This window comes from Eubalaena glacialis, chromosome 3 (genome assembly GCF_028564815.1).
Source record: "Eubalaena glacialis isolate mEubGla1 chromosome 3, mEubGla1.1.hap2.+ XY, whole genome shotgun sequence".
Taxonomy (NCBI): Eukaryota; Metazoa; Chordata; class Mammalia; order Artiodactyla; family Balaenidae; genus Eubalaena; species Eubalaena glacialis.
The window spans coordinates 170,048,764-170,063,779 of record NC_083718.1 but is presented as its reverse complement, the minus strand read 5'-3'; the positions used below and the strand labels follow the sequence as shown (position 1 = coordinate 170,063,779).

The following is a 15,016-nucleotide window of genomic DNA, read 5'->3' as shown; positions in this document are numbered from 1 at the left end:
CTGGAGGCCTTGGTAGATGAGGCCTGGGCATGGTGGGCAGCGGCTCCCCTCCCCCACCAGATTGGGGTCACTCACAGGTTTCCCACCAGGACCTTCCTTTCCCGGCACTCCGGAGCTGCCCTGTGGTCAGAAGAAGGGTTAAGGGGGAGGCTTCTGGCCGTGACCTCAGCCCATGCATCCCTTTGCCATCCAGTTCCCTCTCTGGATGGCAGGACAATCTCGCCAAATCTCCCATCTCCTCTTGGTCGGTTTTGTCAACGAACACTCCCTTCCTGTTGCCTGTCCTTCTCCATGTCTAACCTGAGTCCTTCTGGTTGCAAAGGAATGGAGAACAAGAGGCCTCTATGTGCCCCTTCCCCAGTGCAGCACGTTTGGAGGTGACACGGGTGACCCCAGAGGAACCACAGCAGAAAGACATTTCCAGGGCTTTCTGCTTGTCAAGGCATAAGGCCCTAAAATGAGCTTGGGCCCTCCAATTAGGCCACTCCGGTCATTACCAGACTTAGGCCTGTCCGTCCCTGTGCCTGCAACCCAGGCCAAGGCTCCCACGTCAGCAAGCACTGGGATGGGGACACTGCCCACTGAGGGGCCCAGCCCCCTAGCCCCTTCCCCAACATGCCGGCCACCTCCCTCCTCCCCCCTGCTGTCCCTGCTGCCCCGGCCACCCCGGCCCCGTTCTCCTCTCTCCTCTCTCCTCCCGCTAAGCAGGGGTCTCCCGCATGTGCCCCTGCTCCTGCTTGTGCTTACCTTGTCTCCCTTGGGGCCTGGAGGGCCACCTGGGTCCCCCTGAGGGCAGAAACAGGGTCAGGCAGGGGCTTCCCAGGGCCCTCACACTACAGTGAGATCCACTCTGGCTCTTTCCCCCAACCAGGCGCCCTGGGACCAAGCCTTACCTCCCCACCCCTGGCCAGGAGGGAGAAGGGTCTCTGAGGAAAAGAGGGCAGGAGGGGCAAGGGGTACTCACCGGGGTCCCAGGAAGTCCTATCCCAGGGGGCCCAGGGAAGCCTGGGGGCCCAGGTTCTCCCGCCAGCCCCTCAGGTCCAACAAAGCCAGGGTCTCCCTGGCACAGACATAAGGTGGGTATGAGAGAGCCACCACCTCAGCCCCACCACCCACTCTTCACCCCTCAGACGTCCACAACTCACCTTCTGCCCTTTGGGCCCCATGACACAGATCTCTCCTGGCCGGCCCTGTGGGCAGGGGGAGGGTCTAAGAATGGCTGAGGCCTGGCACCTCCCGGGGACAGCAGCCCCACTGGGACGTGTAAGTACCCAGCTGCCCACCCTCCCTGCCCTGTCCCAAAGACTGACTTCACCCAGTGCCCCGAGGTCATTAGATGTCAACATCAGGACATTGGAGGTCAGGGGCTCCTAGGCTGGGAGTCAGGATGCCCAGGGTCAGGCCCTTCTCTGCCCCCTCCTGGGGCGCAGTTCTCCCCTCCCCGGGTCTCTGTTCTGTCTGAGCAGAGTAGTGGGTTAGATTCCCAAGATTACAGTCCAGCATTTCAGGACCACGTGCTGAGGGATGGGGGGGGGTCGTGCTGAGGAAGGGTCCCAAGCACCGTACATCTCGGCCTGGCTTTCCTGGCGAGCCCTTGATGCCACCGTCTCCGTTCTCGCCTTTCTGGCCCTGAAGAAGGAAGAGGCAAAGTGGCTGGGGCTGAGAGGAGGGGCTGGAAGAGCCAGGACAGCTGCATCTGGGGACGGACAACTGCTTTCTAGAGCCGTGGTCGCAGCCTCCCCAGAGATTAAATGGCTTCACAGGAGGGGAGACAACAGGAAGAACTGCCACCAGCCAGGCCACTCGCTCAGGGAGTCTGTGACTTTTCTCTCCAGGTCTGGCAGGAATTTGGACAAGGCAGGAGGACTGGGAGGCTTCGGGAGTACTACCAGCTCTGGGCCCAGTGACACCATCCCCTAGGATGACTTTGGACACCTCCCTCCTCCTGTCTGTAGGGTTCGCAGACCTCCCTGGCACCCACCCCTCAAAATCCTGGCCCATTACCTTCTGGCCTGTGGAGCCGGGGAGTCCTGAGGGTCCCTGAGATAAGGAGGGGACACAAAAGAGAGGTGAGGAAAGGAGGGGGAGGCTGGCCAGGACCCCGCTGCCCTGCCCTGTCTCTGGTCTCATACTCACCAAGGCTCCCGACTCCCCCTTCTCTCCCTTTGGGCCTTCTGCACACTGAACAGGGAGATAAGGTGTTGAGAGGGGCCCAGGGTCACCCCCATGGGCTCTGAGGGCACAGCCCCTTCCTCAGGGGCTGACCCCATATTGGCCCTAAAGCAGGCCTCTCCTCCAGGCCTTACCTGAAGCGGGGCGTCCGGCGAGATTCGAACACAGTCATTGCCCTAGAGGTAGGGAGCAAAGGATCAGCCTCCTAGGAGAGCCATCCTAGACCTGTTTTGAGGAGGATGGGCCCAAGAATCCCATAGTCGCAGGTGCCCCTAGAAGATACATGTTTCCACACACTAACCCCTAGAGAGACCCTGGTCCTCATCCCCTATTTGGACCAGGCTGCAGATTTCCATCTGAGATGATGGGATGATGGCTCACATTCCAGCCCAACCCCAGGGCACAGGTGGGAACGTCCTGCCGTGGGCATGGCCGGGGCACTTACCCGGGCTCCCTTCTCTCCCTTGGGTCCTGATGGACCAGGCAGGCCCTGCTCACCTTTCCCTCTCTGTGGATGAGACCAAAACAAGGGCTGGGACCAGAGGAGCACATGAGATCCTTGAAGAAGCTCTCCCCATCCTGGTCTCCATGCATCCACCACACACGGGTGTGTAAATGAGCACAGCCCTGCCCCAACCCCCCCGCCCCCACGCACACAGCATATGGATTCCATACGCATTCATCCGCCTGTCCCTCCCACCCCAAAAGACCATATTTGGCAAATCCGTAGTTTCAGGCAGAAGGTATCTCTTCTCCCACACTCCAACCCAAGCATGCTAGCTCACACACAGCACACCCAGGGGCACAGGGACACATGTGCGTGGACACACACATGTGGAGTGGCAGACACCCATGATGGTGAGTGTCAGGCTGCCCTAGTTCAAATCCTACCTCCACCGCTTACAAGCATGTGTCTCAGGGCAAGTTATGTGAACTGCCTGAACCTCAGTTTCTTCATCAATAAAATGGGATTCATGTCAGCACCTACCTCAAGGGGCTGCGGTGAGGAAGAAATGTGACACTGCAGGTAAAGTGTGCACCACTTAGCACGCACATGGAGGTGGCTCCAAGAATGACATTATATACCCACAGGCACACAGAAGTGTGCAATCTCACATTTGCACATCACCCACAAGCTCTGCGATCCTGTCAGGCCCACAGGTATATGGGTTCACCCCCCTGCACATGTGCAAACATGTGTCCAGAAATGCACGTAGTCACACACACACACACACAGACACACACACACAAAATCACACCAGTCACCCACGTGGGCACAGCTGGACCTCGGTTTTCCCTGAAATAAAATGATAGTACCCACCCGGCAAGATGCCTGAGGGGGTTCAGGAAGGTCATGATGCCAATGGGTGGCCCAGTGCCTGATGCACAGTAGGCCCTCAGAAAAGGGCAGTTCTTAACATCCTCACATACACACAACCCCCTACTCTCTCCAACACACACACACACACACACACACACACACACATCTAATCACCCCACATATATGCAGGCTTGGGTAGCCCTGATATATACACTCAGCCAAGGGGCCACATGCTGTGAGATAGACTAGCACCACTGAAGAGGGCAGGGGTGTCCTGTTCTCCATCTGGGACTCACCTGGGGGCCAGAGGGACCAATTGTGACCTGAGGGGACAGAGGAGAGAGGATGTAATCATCTCAGGGAGGGAGTGGAAAACAGAGGCCCAGAGAGGGCAAGCAATTTAGTCAGGGTCACACAGGGGTGGCTGAACCAACAGCCCAAACCCCAGCCCCTGCTCTGTCTCCCAGGCCAACCAGCATGCTGATTTTATATCCCAAAGCTGTCAAACTTACTGAGGGGTTTGACCTTCCTTCTCTAACCTGCCTGGCTTTGGCTAGCTCCACCCTGCAGTTGCTAGGATAATATGGCTGCTCGGTTGCCATGGTAACCCCTGCATGTCTGGGGACCATCAGCCTTACTGGATTTGGTGGAGGACCGGACGGAAACAGGGGAGGGCAGCAGAGGGGGTACTTCCTGATGTCCCCCAAGGCCAGGGGCTTAGAGCCGAGGGGAGCGGGGGTTGTGCCCTTTGTGGATCAATGCAGAATGTCAACTCAGAATGTCAGGCTGCGGGAAAGTGGTGACTCATACTGCCCACGGAAGAGACACAGTTGGGTACCAGCTGGGCTCTCACTGAGCCCCTTTCCCTTGTCCTTCTGGACCCCAGAGGGAGGATGGGCCAGGACCAGCTAGAGAGGGATAGGAGGGGAGGCCCTGAGCCAACACGTGGTTTGGGGGGCCATGCTGGGCTGTCACCCTGAGCCAACCCTTCCCCTTCTCTGCCTCGAAGATGACATGGGAAGCAGAGCAGGCCTGAGTCCTTGAGGGGAGTGCCAAGCTGGGATCAGCAACCAAGGCTCTGATTCTGCCAGCCGCCACCCCGTCCCCATTCCACCCTGGAGCCCAATACATTGCATGAGGCTTCCTTCCCTGGGGCCCTGGCTTGGTGGGACTGCGGGTGTGAGTCAAAGCCAGCTCTGGGGGGTGGGCAGGCAGAGAGTGTGAAAGTGCACAAAGACCCCCTTGTCCTGAACCAGGAAGCCGCCAAGCCAACCTCTAGGCAACGCCCACTCCCAGGCCCCGTCCACCCCACCCAGCACACTCTCTCTTCACTCACGTTGCTCTCCCGGGCACCATGGACACAGGGTGGGCACTGAAAGGGAAGAATGGGCCTGGAGGTCAGGTCTGAGAGCCCAGGACCAGCCCTCTCCACCCCACTGGCCCCCATACACACACCAAGAACATCACAGGTGTCTGGGTGGAGTTGAGGAGCATAAAGATGGAAATCCTATCAAGCTCGCCCCTCAACTCCCACCAACCCAGAGCCAAGCCATTTCTCAGATGAGGAAACTGAAGCCCAGAGAGGAATAGCAGTGGGCCCTGGGTCACACAGCATGTTGGAGCAGAGTGAGGCCCAGAATCCAGGGTCCCATGGCCAAGGCCTGGGCTCTCTCCAAGATACCCGTGGCCATTTGCTGCCAACTCAGCAGGAGTGTCCAGGGCTGAACACCCCGCTCCTAAGGAGAAGCAGCAGGCAGACAGGGTCCAGCATCAGGTCCCCAAGGAATGCTGGGAGCTGTGTGGTCATCCCACACCCCCATGCCCAGGTTCCAGGGCCCCAAAGCCTTGTCCGAAGGGCTCATGCTGGCACCTTTCCAACCAAGCTCTTTTTGCCAGTCTAGATGGGAGGCTTACCTCATCCACTGCTGTCTCCTGGTGGGCCTGAGAAGAGGGAGGGCATGAGAATGGGTGGGGAATGGAGGGGACAAAGCACTGCTTCCAACACCCCTACCCAAGAACCACCAGGAGCGGGTGCCCTAGATAGTGCCAGGTACTGTCTGTCTCGCTCCCGTTCATCCTTCTTTCTCAGAGCTGGCACCTACAAATCTTAAGCTCTGTCCAGGAGAGTGGGAGCAGGTGGGAAGAGCATGGGTGGAGAGTCTCTTACTCAAGGGGTTTACGGAGGACAGGGAGGGCAGACTGAGGACACTGTGGGCTCCTCCGCCCACGCACTGTCTCTACCTTTGTTCCCCTTTCTGCCTTCTGGCTGATTCTTCCCGTCAGCTGGGCATCCACCTGAGCAGACAGAATAAGGGGGAAATCTTGAGGAGGGGGCAGTTCTGGGGCCCACACTAGATAGGGGCCCCCAGGCAGGGGCATGGACCCCTGGGATGCCTCAGCCTGACATCTGGCAGCTCCCAGGTCATCAAGAGCCTGCTCAGGCCCCTGGCACCCCAACAGGCACCCCCCTTCCTTTTCACCCCACCCACGTGATGTCGGAGAAAACAAGACCATGAATCAATGGGATCCTGTGTTCCTGCAGCCAAAAGCTGGGCAAGATGCCCGGTAGGCAGGGAGGCTGCCCTGCCAGGGTGTGGGGCTATGGGAGGAACTGGGCTTCCCTGCCACCCCTAAAGAACCTAAAGCAGGCAGGGCAGCTGGCCATGGTGCTGGGCATGGAACCAGCCTGGCACTTGCCCGGGCTGAGCCCAGGAGAATGAGTGAGCCCCAAAGCAAGCAGTGTGGCACCTGGCCTCTGACCCCAGATATCCCTGTCCTGGAGAAACTGCCTTTGGGTGCCAGCCTGGTCCTTCCCTCACCAGGGTCTGGGACGGTACCAGTGAGGGTCTGGGTAGTACCAGAGCTAGATGGGCACAACTCTCAATGCCAGCAGGCAGGCGGGCACAGGGTCGTACAGTGGGCTGTCTCTCTGCCTACCAGAATCCAATAGGGGTGGGAAGCAAAGAGGCAGGGCTTCCAGTGCCCTCCCTGCCCCGGGGCACATGGTCAACTGACCCTGGGCGCAGGCCCCAGTCAGGTCAGAGGAGGGGCAGGCCCACTTGTGCCTGCCTGTGCCCATGTCTGCCTGCCCTGCCTACAAACCTTGCTGTTTTGCGGCTCCTCCAGGCAGAAGCAGCGGGTGTAGACCTTGCCCTCAGTCTGTGGATTGATCTCGATGAGCTCATTGCTCTGGGTGTCCCGGCGGGCCTTGGAGGTCTCTGGGGGACACTGCCCAGTGTGGGGGAAGGGCTGGGGTCAGTACAGAAGGCAGACCCCCCCCCCCCACTTCACCCACTCATCATCCTAAGATCTCTAGGCATCCCCTTCCTGGTCCTCCTCCTCTTCCAGCACACTGTGTCCCTGGGCAGTGCCCCAACCCCTCCCAGCTGTGCTGGGGCCAGGCCACTCACCCCTCCCGGTGAAATCTCACAGCAGCCCTCCTCCAGCACAAGATCCGGGTCACAGTAGATGTGTGCCTGCTGAAGGTCAAACTGCAGGGGACACACAAGTGTCACTTCATTTTAGCAAAGAGCTCTGAGTCCTGGCCCCTAATGAGGCACAGAGATGGCTCCATCCCAGAGTTTGCCCTCAGAAGGTTTCCAGTCTGGCCTGGGAGACCATCAAGAATACAGCTGTCACAAAAAGCAAAACAAAACTATACGCGAAAGAAAGAGGGAGAGGGGGGAGAAATGTTCGCTTTGGCCCAGAGGAAGAGGGGAAGAGGAGATTTCATTCAAGCTGGGCCTTGAGGACCAGTAGATATTCAGCAGGTAAGTATGCAAGGAAAAGCATTCCAGGTAGAGGTAACAGCATAGGCAAAGGCTGGAGGTGTGAAAGTATTAGGTGAGATGGATGTCTGGGATGGAATCAACCAGAGCAAAAGCTGCATGGAAAGACGGAACAGAAGATGCTGCTGCAGTCATTTATAGGGACCAGATCATGAAAGACCTTGAATGCCAGGTTAATATGTTCAGGCTGCATCTGGAGGTCAATGGGGAACCATGAGAGAATTCTGAGCAAGGGAAAGCCCTGGTCAGATATAGGTTCCCGGGAGCTCACTCAGGCTCCCAGAAAGTAGGAGCAGAGTCCAAGCCTGACCTAGCACTCACCGAGACAGGTTTGCCCCGCTCAGCATCCAAGCCCAGAAAAACATGGCCCACAGGCCGCATGGGTCGCCAGGGCCCCAGAGGCCGGGAGGAGACTGATGTGCAGTCCACATGCACAGAGGCTACGCGTTCAGCCACGCTCAGCACCAGCTTGTGCCAACGCAGGTCAAAGAGCTGGGGCACTGAGAAGATGCAGGACACAAAGTCGCCATCTTGGCCCCGGGCCCGGAGCTCCAGGCTCCGCTCTTGGCTGTTGACTTCCAGGGAAATCTGTGTGGAATTGGGAAAGGCAAGGACAGAGAATCAGAGCCCCCCAAGCCACAGCGTGACAAAGGTAAGGGCTCTCAAGCTCATTTCACAGGAGGGGAAACTGAGGCCCAGAAAGGGACGAAAGCTGGCTGGGGTCACAGAGCAATACCTCCTAAGAGAATGGGATAGGTGGAGTGGGGATGGCCTTGAGGGTGGGCACTGGGATGGAGCAGGGAGGCCCCAGAAATCACAAGCTGGGACAGAAGCTGGTATGGACTGGTACTGCTCGAATGCCAAGAGCAATGGGGGTGGAGCCGGGGGTCGGGCTCACCTGCGGGTACCCATTTCCATCGGTCACTTGAAACAAATACCACGTGTTCTGGTGGGTGTGTTTCTTCAGCGATAGTGTCAGCACCAGGGCAAACTCACTGGGGAGGCCCCGAGGGAATACACGTCTGTGGGTAGAGCAGGGAGGGTGCCTTGAGGCTCAGGTAAGAGACCACCTGCTGCCCACCCTGGGCCCTCAGGACTGTTGAACCTACACGAGACACGCACAGGCACACACCTCCAAACTGCCACACACATACATATACACATCCATTCATTCTACAGATGTTTATTGAGGGCCTGCTATGTGCCAGTGGTGGGTCTGGCTGCCGGGGGTAACAGGGGTGAAAACACAGAGAAGAGGCCTGTCCTCAGGGAGCCTTCAAGTCTGACGGGGTGATGCGGGAGGTAAGGCCATAAACAAAGGATCCTCAGAATGACTGTTGCACTATTTCATTAGGATTGTGGTAAGTGCTTCCAAGGAATCCAGGATGCCTTGGGGAGAATAACCGGGCCTGGGGGAAGGGAAGAAATACTGAAAAAAGATGAACAGGTTCAGCACGACTGGAGCAGCAAGAAAGAAAGGGAGGCTTCCCTGGTGGCGCAGTGGTTGAGAATCTGCCTGCCAATGCAGGGGACACGGGTTCGAGCCCTGGTCTGGGAAGATCCCACATGCCGCGGAGCATCTGGGCCCGTGAGCCACGATTACTGAGCCTGCGCGTCTGGAGCCTGTGCTCCGCAGCAAGAGAGGCCGCGATAGTGAGAGGCCCGCGCACCGCGATGAAGAGTGGCCCCCGCTTGCCACAACTAGAGAAAGCCCTCGCACAGAAACGAAGACCCAACACAGCCACAAATAAATAAATACACACACACAAAAAAAAAAAAAAGAAAGAAAGAAAGGGAACATTTTGGAAGATGAGGCTGGAGAGGCAAACAGGTGCCAGACCACCCAGGGACTGTGGGAGTTTGGACTTCACACGTGTGGGTGCACGCGCGTGCGTGCGTGCACCGACACACACACACACACAATTCTTGAAGGTTCCCTCCTCCATCCTGGAGTCCTCAGGACTGGTGCCCACAGGATGCAGACCTGTCCTCACCCACTGCTAGCCAGAGATGGGGAAAGGACACAGGGTGGGCCTGCCGGTCCCCTTCTCTCTGCACGCCCTGCAAGGCCCAGGAGTGGAGACCAGGCTGACTCCTGACAGGAAGCAGGATACAATGACCCACGAGTGCCCCTGAGCTTCGGCCCCACATGCAGAGTTGCTGGGAGTGTGGCTGAGGTCAGTACTGATTCCCAGTGGTCACACTGGGGCCTTTACCGCATGGGCTGGGTGACTGAGACCGCTCCCAGTCGCAGGATGAGAGGTCCCTTGGGGTTTCGGATCTTCTTGATGGCAGATGTCTTCATGAGGCTGAGTCGGCGGATGAGATTGAAGCCTTTAGGGGAGACACCAGATGACAAGCTCAGCTGGGCAGGTGAGTGGGGTACTGGCCACTCCAGGAAGATGGTGGAGGGGGGACAACAGGATGAGATGAGCACTCACCAGTCACGTTGGTCGATAAGTCGCTTCTGTGTTCCAACTTGAGTCCTTCTTGCTGTGAAGGTGGGCACCGCTCCCCTGGAAAAGAATTGGCACTGGGGCATCTGGGGGGCTCAGGCTGAGGTGACTGCACAGCCGGGCTCTTGGGGAACCTGGGACGGAGCAAGTTCATGTTCCCCACACCGCATCTTTACCCAGGCTCTGCCTTGGGGCTGCTCTCACCTTTTGCCTTCTGACCCTGGCTACCCTGGGAGCCAGTGCACAGATGGGAAGACTGAGGCCTGGCCCAAGGCTACTAAGTAAGTTCACAGCAGAGCAAGATCAGAACTCCTAGAACCCAAATCTCCCTAGGACCCCCAAGTCAGGGGCCAGGCCAGCAAGAGAATGAAAGAAACTCTGGGCAGCCCTACAGCTCAGATGGGGTGGGGAGCTGTGTATATACATGTGCTCCCTCCACAACATACACCCAAGTGGGAGACAGAGGAGCACTTCAGGGGCAAGGAAATGTCAGGTCCATGCACACTGTGTTATATACCAGTGCATGCGCATGTCTGCACATGTGTGAGTTGTAGATGCCTGTGCCACCAGGGATGCCATGTGCTGCTGGTACACATGTTCTCAGCAATGGGTGGGGTTCCACTTCCCACAGCCAAAACAGTCAAGCAGGCCAGACACAAGTCTGAGTCAACAGATTGACTTTTCAACTGGATAACTACCTTATGAAACTGTGAGAAGAGACTGAGGGCCTGAGTGGACCACAAGCTCAAGGGACCCACCAGAACCTTGGGGCTCCAGACAGGGTATATTAAGGGGGTAAAGGCTCATGCAGAAGGGGATAGCTTAGTCAGGTCTCCAAAACCCTTAAGGGACAGGTAGGCAGCCATGGGCCTGCCTCTTCTCTAGGGCTGATTGAGCAGAAGTAATGAGAGAGTGCTACAATGGGAGAGACGGAGGCTAGAATAAAAAAATAAAATAAAAACCTTTTCATCAATGCAGATGGGGTAGCTGGGACAAGCCAGTGGATACAGCTCCTAGAAGCTGGGCATTGGACTCCCTGGATGCCTGGCTGGAAGAAGGAATCCTGGATTCCTAGGCCCAGTGAGCCCCCTGGAATCTTTCTCCCCCAGGTTTGTCCAGAAAAACTATCACTGTCTTTAGCATCAGCAGCAGCAATGGGTGACTCACCCCTTGGCAACGGGCCCAAATTCCTTACAGATGTTGAAATTATCTGCCCCAATCCCCAGGGGACCCGGTGAGGGAGAAGAGAGTAAGGCATATATGCAAACATGCAAAAACACATATGTACACACACAACCCACAGTCACATGTACCCCACTCACATCTGCATCTTGGTTTTTCTGCCTCTTTTGGATGGATTTGGGGGTCTAGGAATTCTATTCCTGCTCAGCCACACAGCCAGAGGGCACCTAGCAGGGCAGGGCAAGTTGCCTGGTCAACTTCCTCTGGCTTTGGGCCCTGGAAAGCTACACGCTTTGTCCCATCCGGCGTCTGGGCCTTGAGGCGGGCCCTTTATCCAAGATCGCCGTGGAGGAGGAGGAGCACGTGGGCTGGAAGATGGATTCTCCACCATGGAAAGGACTGGAGAGGCCTGGCCTGTTTGGGGATGCAGCTTCCCTCTGCAGGGAGAGCTTGCTGCCGGCTCCTGCCCACCACGCTGGCCCCACCAGCACTTGGGGCACAGGTTGGGTTTATGTATTAGGGTGGGTGGTTCTTCTCACACACAGAGACACAGGAGTACGTACAGATGCACACAGCAACTCTGAGATGTAAACACAGAGAGGCCCAGAGACACACAAATATGTAGACAGAAACACACATCCTCTCTAGCTCACCTCACACTGGCTCATGTGTGCAAACACCTCAGGCTACCCTGAGCCCAGCCTCTGGACTCTCCTATAAAGGCCCACGTGACCCAGGCCCGTGGTCACATACGTGCACAGGACCCCACACCTCAGAGAGCCAGTGGCAGGCCTATGGCACTCTGATCCTCACGTCATCTCACCTGTATCTGCCTCATGGCTGCAGATAACACAGAGACTGAGCAGCCACAAGCCAGGAGCCCAAGATGCCCACATCCTGGTCCAGAGAAGTCGGCCGCAGCCACAGCACCTGAAAACCATAGAGAGCAGGAAGGTGGATTCCTGAGCTCACAGAGCACAATTCCATGCGTGGGCAAGCAGCAACCAGCCCATGGGGCCCAGGCGCTGGTACTGGGGTTGCAGGAGGTCTAGCCAGGCGTCAGTCCCCCTCAGAGGCCCAACCACAGGCCTTGGGCTAGGATTTGGGCCGAGGTGATATTCAAAATATTTAACCACCGGTATGGCACGGACACTGAGCAGCCAGAGCAGAATGCTGGCTGGAGCGCTGAAACCAGGTCCAGGTGGCATCTGGCTGTGCCAGTGGACAGTTGCTGGATTGAGGAGAGATCTAGAGGGTCCTAGAAGGCCAGGTCACTTGGGATAGCGAGGAAGCTTGAGGCAGAGGCTATTTGCCAAGACACTTGGAAGTATTTCAATATTTTATCAACCTGTGCACTGTATTGGTATATGCTAGCCTGGTACCTGGCCAGCCGCACCCAGCTCAGCCTGGCGGCCCTGTCTGGCACCCACAAGGTCAGGGGCTGACAACTGGGCTGAGTCTCCTGGAAGGCATCACAGGGTTGACTGGAAGCCTCCCCCATGGGTGCAGCGGGCGAGGGAACAGGTCAACGGGCTCAGGACCTTGTTGCCAACCTCCCCTGCTGATGGAAGCTCGTCTTTTAGTTTTATTAAACCCCGATGGATGGGCCCAGATAAATCCATGCGGGCTCAGCAAGCGGCCAGCAGAGCCATACATCATCCAGCCTCCCCCGAGACAGGCAGCTCGCTCACGCACACAGTCATGCATGTGTCAGCATGACACGCACAGATACACAGGCACATATACACAGAGACATATTTGTGCCCATGTGTGCATACAGTCCTACCTGCACACAGGCATGGTCACAGAGACACATGTTCACGGTACACTTAGACACACCAGCTAGTACATATACACGTGCACACAGCCAGCCTATGACTACTCCTCCATAGGCCCTCCGGTCGGGAAGTTCTTATGCAAGTCTGACCTCATTCCCTCCAGCTGTAAAGGAATTCTGTTTCCCCTCCCTCAGTTCTGGATAGGGAATGAGAGCAGGAAGGACCCCTCGCCTCAATATATTTGGAGATAGGACCCCAATCTCCTTCCTCCTGGGGCAGAACCGTTCCCCCACCCTATTCATCCCCCATTCTGGTGGTATGCACATCCTATCTCTCAAACCCTATCCTGACCTCCCCCTCCTGCCAGTCAGTGGAAGGACTGCCAACTGTGAGAGACATGTGAATGCACGTGAACTTCAATGGTTCCCTGTCCCCTTCCTGCTCCTGACCTCTCGCCTTCACTCCTCTAGCCCCAGCCAGAGCAGGGGGCTACAGGGATAAGAGAGAAGCTTCCAAGGAGATGACCCCATCCATATACGAAGGCACAGATCTGGGGGCAGGGAGAGTCAGAACTGCAATGGAGGTAGAGCTCATCCTGCTTTAAAGAAGGGGACTGAGGTCCAGAGAGGGGATGCCTCTTGCCCCAGGTCACACAGCAAGTCAGGGGCAGAAGAGGCCCTTCAGTCCAGAGCCCCGAGGCAACCCGCTCCACCCCTACTTACCGTGGCTGGGAATCCCCGCCACCTCACTGAGTAATCCAGGCAGCCCAACGCAGCCAACCGCGGGAGGCAGGGCCTGGGTTCCTCAGACCCGCTGGAAGGTCCTCGATTACTTCTGGTCGGCCTCGGGTCCCCAGTTTCCCCTGTCCTGAGCTTTTGGGGCTGAATGCTGCCCCGCTCGCACGCCCGCTCGCCTGCCGGGGACTGCCGGCCACTCCGGGTGGGAGAAGAGGGGGAGGCTCCAGGGGGCTGGGGACTTGCCAGGGCCGCTAATGGAACACAGCTGGACCCGCCCGCCAGGCAGGAGGAGGGAGGGAGGACCGGGAGGGGGCTCCAGCGGTGGCAGAGGCGGCGGGACGCAAGGCCCGCTCCTGGCCTCGCTGCGTTCCCAAGACCATCCCTCCCACTTGCCCCGCCAGGTGAGCGAGCGAGCAAGGCAGGACCCTGCGTGCCCGGAGTTGCCCTGCAAGGGGCTCTGGCGGCAGGCGGGTGGGCGGGGAGTCCGGCCCTTTAAGAGCCAGGCCTGGAGCTTGAAGGGCCTCCCCTGTGCCACCCCCTTCCCCTTCCCTCGCTGGGCCTCCAGAAGGGTGGTGGGGCTGAGGGGAGGGGGGGATGGAGACCCTCCTCCCCAGTTCCGCAGCACCCGTGACGTGGCTGCTGCCCAAGCCTCCTTGGTCAGCTTTTTCCAGTTTCTGAGCCTAACATTCCCAGTTAGTCTGTTCTCTGACCGTCTGAACTGGGGGGAGGGGGCCCCCTCCAGGAGTTGGGGTGTGTGTGCGCACGTGGGTGGGTGCGCGCGTGCTAAATTAACCCCTTCTACTCTGGACTCAATTCCAGACAAGTGGAACCCAGCGGGTCCCCTTATTCCTCCTGACTCCATGAGGTTAGAAGGGCTCAAATCCCTGTCCTCCACTCTAGCTTTGTGGTTTTGAACTTACTATTTAACTATGACTCCACTTTCTCATCTGTAAGATGGGATAATGACCGCATATACCTCACAGGGTTGTGAGCAGGAAACAAGTTAGTCTGTAAAAGTGCTTACTAAGGGCACAAAAGAGGAGCTCAATAAATATTCACCATTATTATCATTATTATTGTGAACGCTGGCAGGAGGTGAGGGCCAAGGACGGGGTGAGGGGGTGAGACTGGACCAGCCCAGCGATAGAGAGGGTTTTGCTTTATACTCAGGATCCAAGGAACCGAGAGGAATTGAGGTTGGATGAGAGATTGGACTTCTGAGGAGAAGGAAGCAGGTAATGTATCCAGTTCTGTCCAGAGGCAGGGGGATGATCAAGGTGACCCTCCCAAGGGTCTCCCCTGGAGGCAGCAAACAAATTTCTGGGCCCCAAGATGAGGAACTACAGAGAAGTAGGTTCAAGAGGCCCTTGAGTGGTAGGAATGCGTGTGGGGGGAGCACCTGGAGCGCCCTGATGGGGGGTGGGGGCTTCCTGGAGAAGCAACATGGTGGAGCCATAGCCCTGTGGCCCCATTTAACCAGAGGGGTGGCAGGCCTGGGGTTTCCCGCCTCCAGAACCCGAGGCGCTGAGTCAGCGGAAACTCGCAACCACGGCCACGGAGACGTGCCACTGTGGTCCTTGCT

The 15,016-nt window shown here is 57.6% G+C and overlaps 1 protein-coding gene across 2 annotated transcripts in view; it reads right to left on the bottom strand.

Moving 5' to 3' along the window:
* Positions 1–13,852, bottom strand: part of COL16A1 (collagen type XVI alpha 1 chain) — a 51,205-nt gene extending 37,353 nt beyond the window's left edge. Inside the window, exons 1-21 of one of the 2 annotated variants that reach the window (XM_061184567.1) lie at positions 13,420–13,852; positions 11,743–11,849; positions 9,723–9,797; positions 9,498–9,615; positions 8,180–8,303; positions 7,603–7,869; positions 6,904–6,984; positions 6,596–6,721; positions 5,735–5,788; positions 5,408–5,434; positions 4,830–4,865; positions 3,790–3,816; positions 2,618–2,680; positions 2,307–2,348; positions 2,137–2,181; positions 2,005–2,040; positions 1,567–1,629; positions 1,146–1,190; positions 965–1,060; positions 748–786; positions 76–120 (exon numbers count right to left, since the gene is read on the bottom strand). In XM_061184567.1, coding sequence (XP_061040550.1) covers positions 76–120; positions 748–786; positions 965–1,060; positions 1,146–1,190; positions 1,567–1,629; positions 2,005–2,040; positions 2,137–2,181; positions 2,307–2,348; positions 2,618–2,680; positions 3,790–3,816; positions 4,830–4,865; positions 5,408–5,434; positions 5,735–5,788; positions 6,596–6,721; positions 6,904–6,984; positions 7,603–7,869; positions 8,180–8,303; positions 9,498–9,615; positions 9,723–9,797; positions 11,743–11,815 — 1,482 coding nt within the window. In that variant the 5' untranslated portion in view covers positions 11,816–11,849; positions 13,420–13,852. The remainder of the gene's footprint in view (positions 1–75; positions 121–747; positions 787–964; positions 1,061–1,145; positions 1,191–1,566; positions 1,630–2,004; positions 2,041–2,136; positions 2,182–2,306; positions 2,349–2,617; positions 2,681–3,789; positions 3,817–4,829; positions 4,866–5,407; positions 5,435–5,734; positions 5,789–6,595; positions 6,722–6,903; positions 6,985–7,602; positions 7,870–8,179; positions 8,304–9,497; positions 9,616–9,722; positions 9,798–11,742; positions 11,850–13,419) is intronic. The other variant, XM_061184568.1, reaches the window with a different exon arrangement.
* Positions 13,853–15,016: the final 1,164 nt, after the last annotated feature.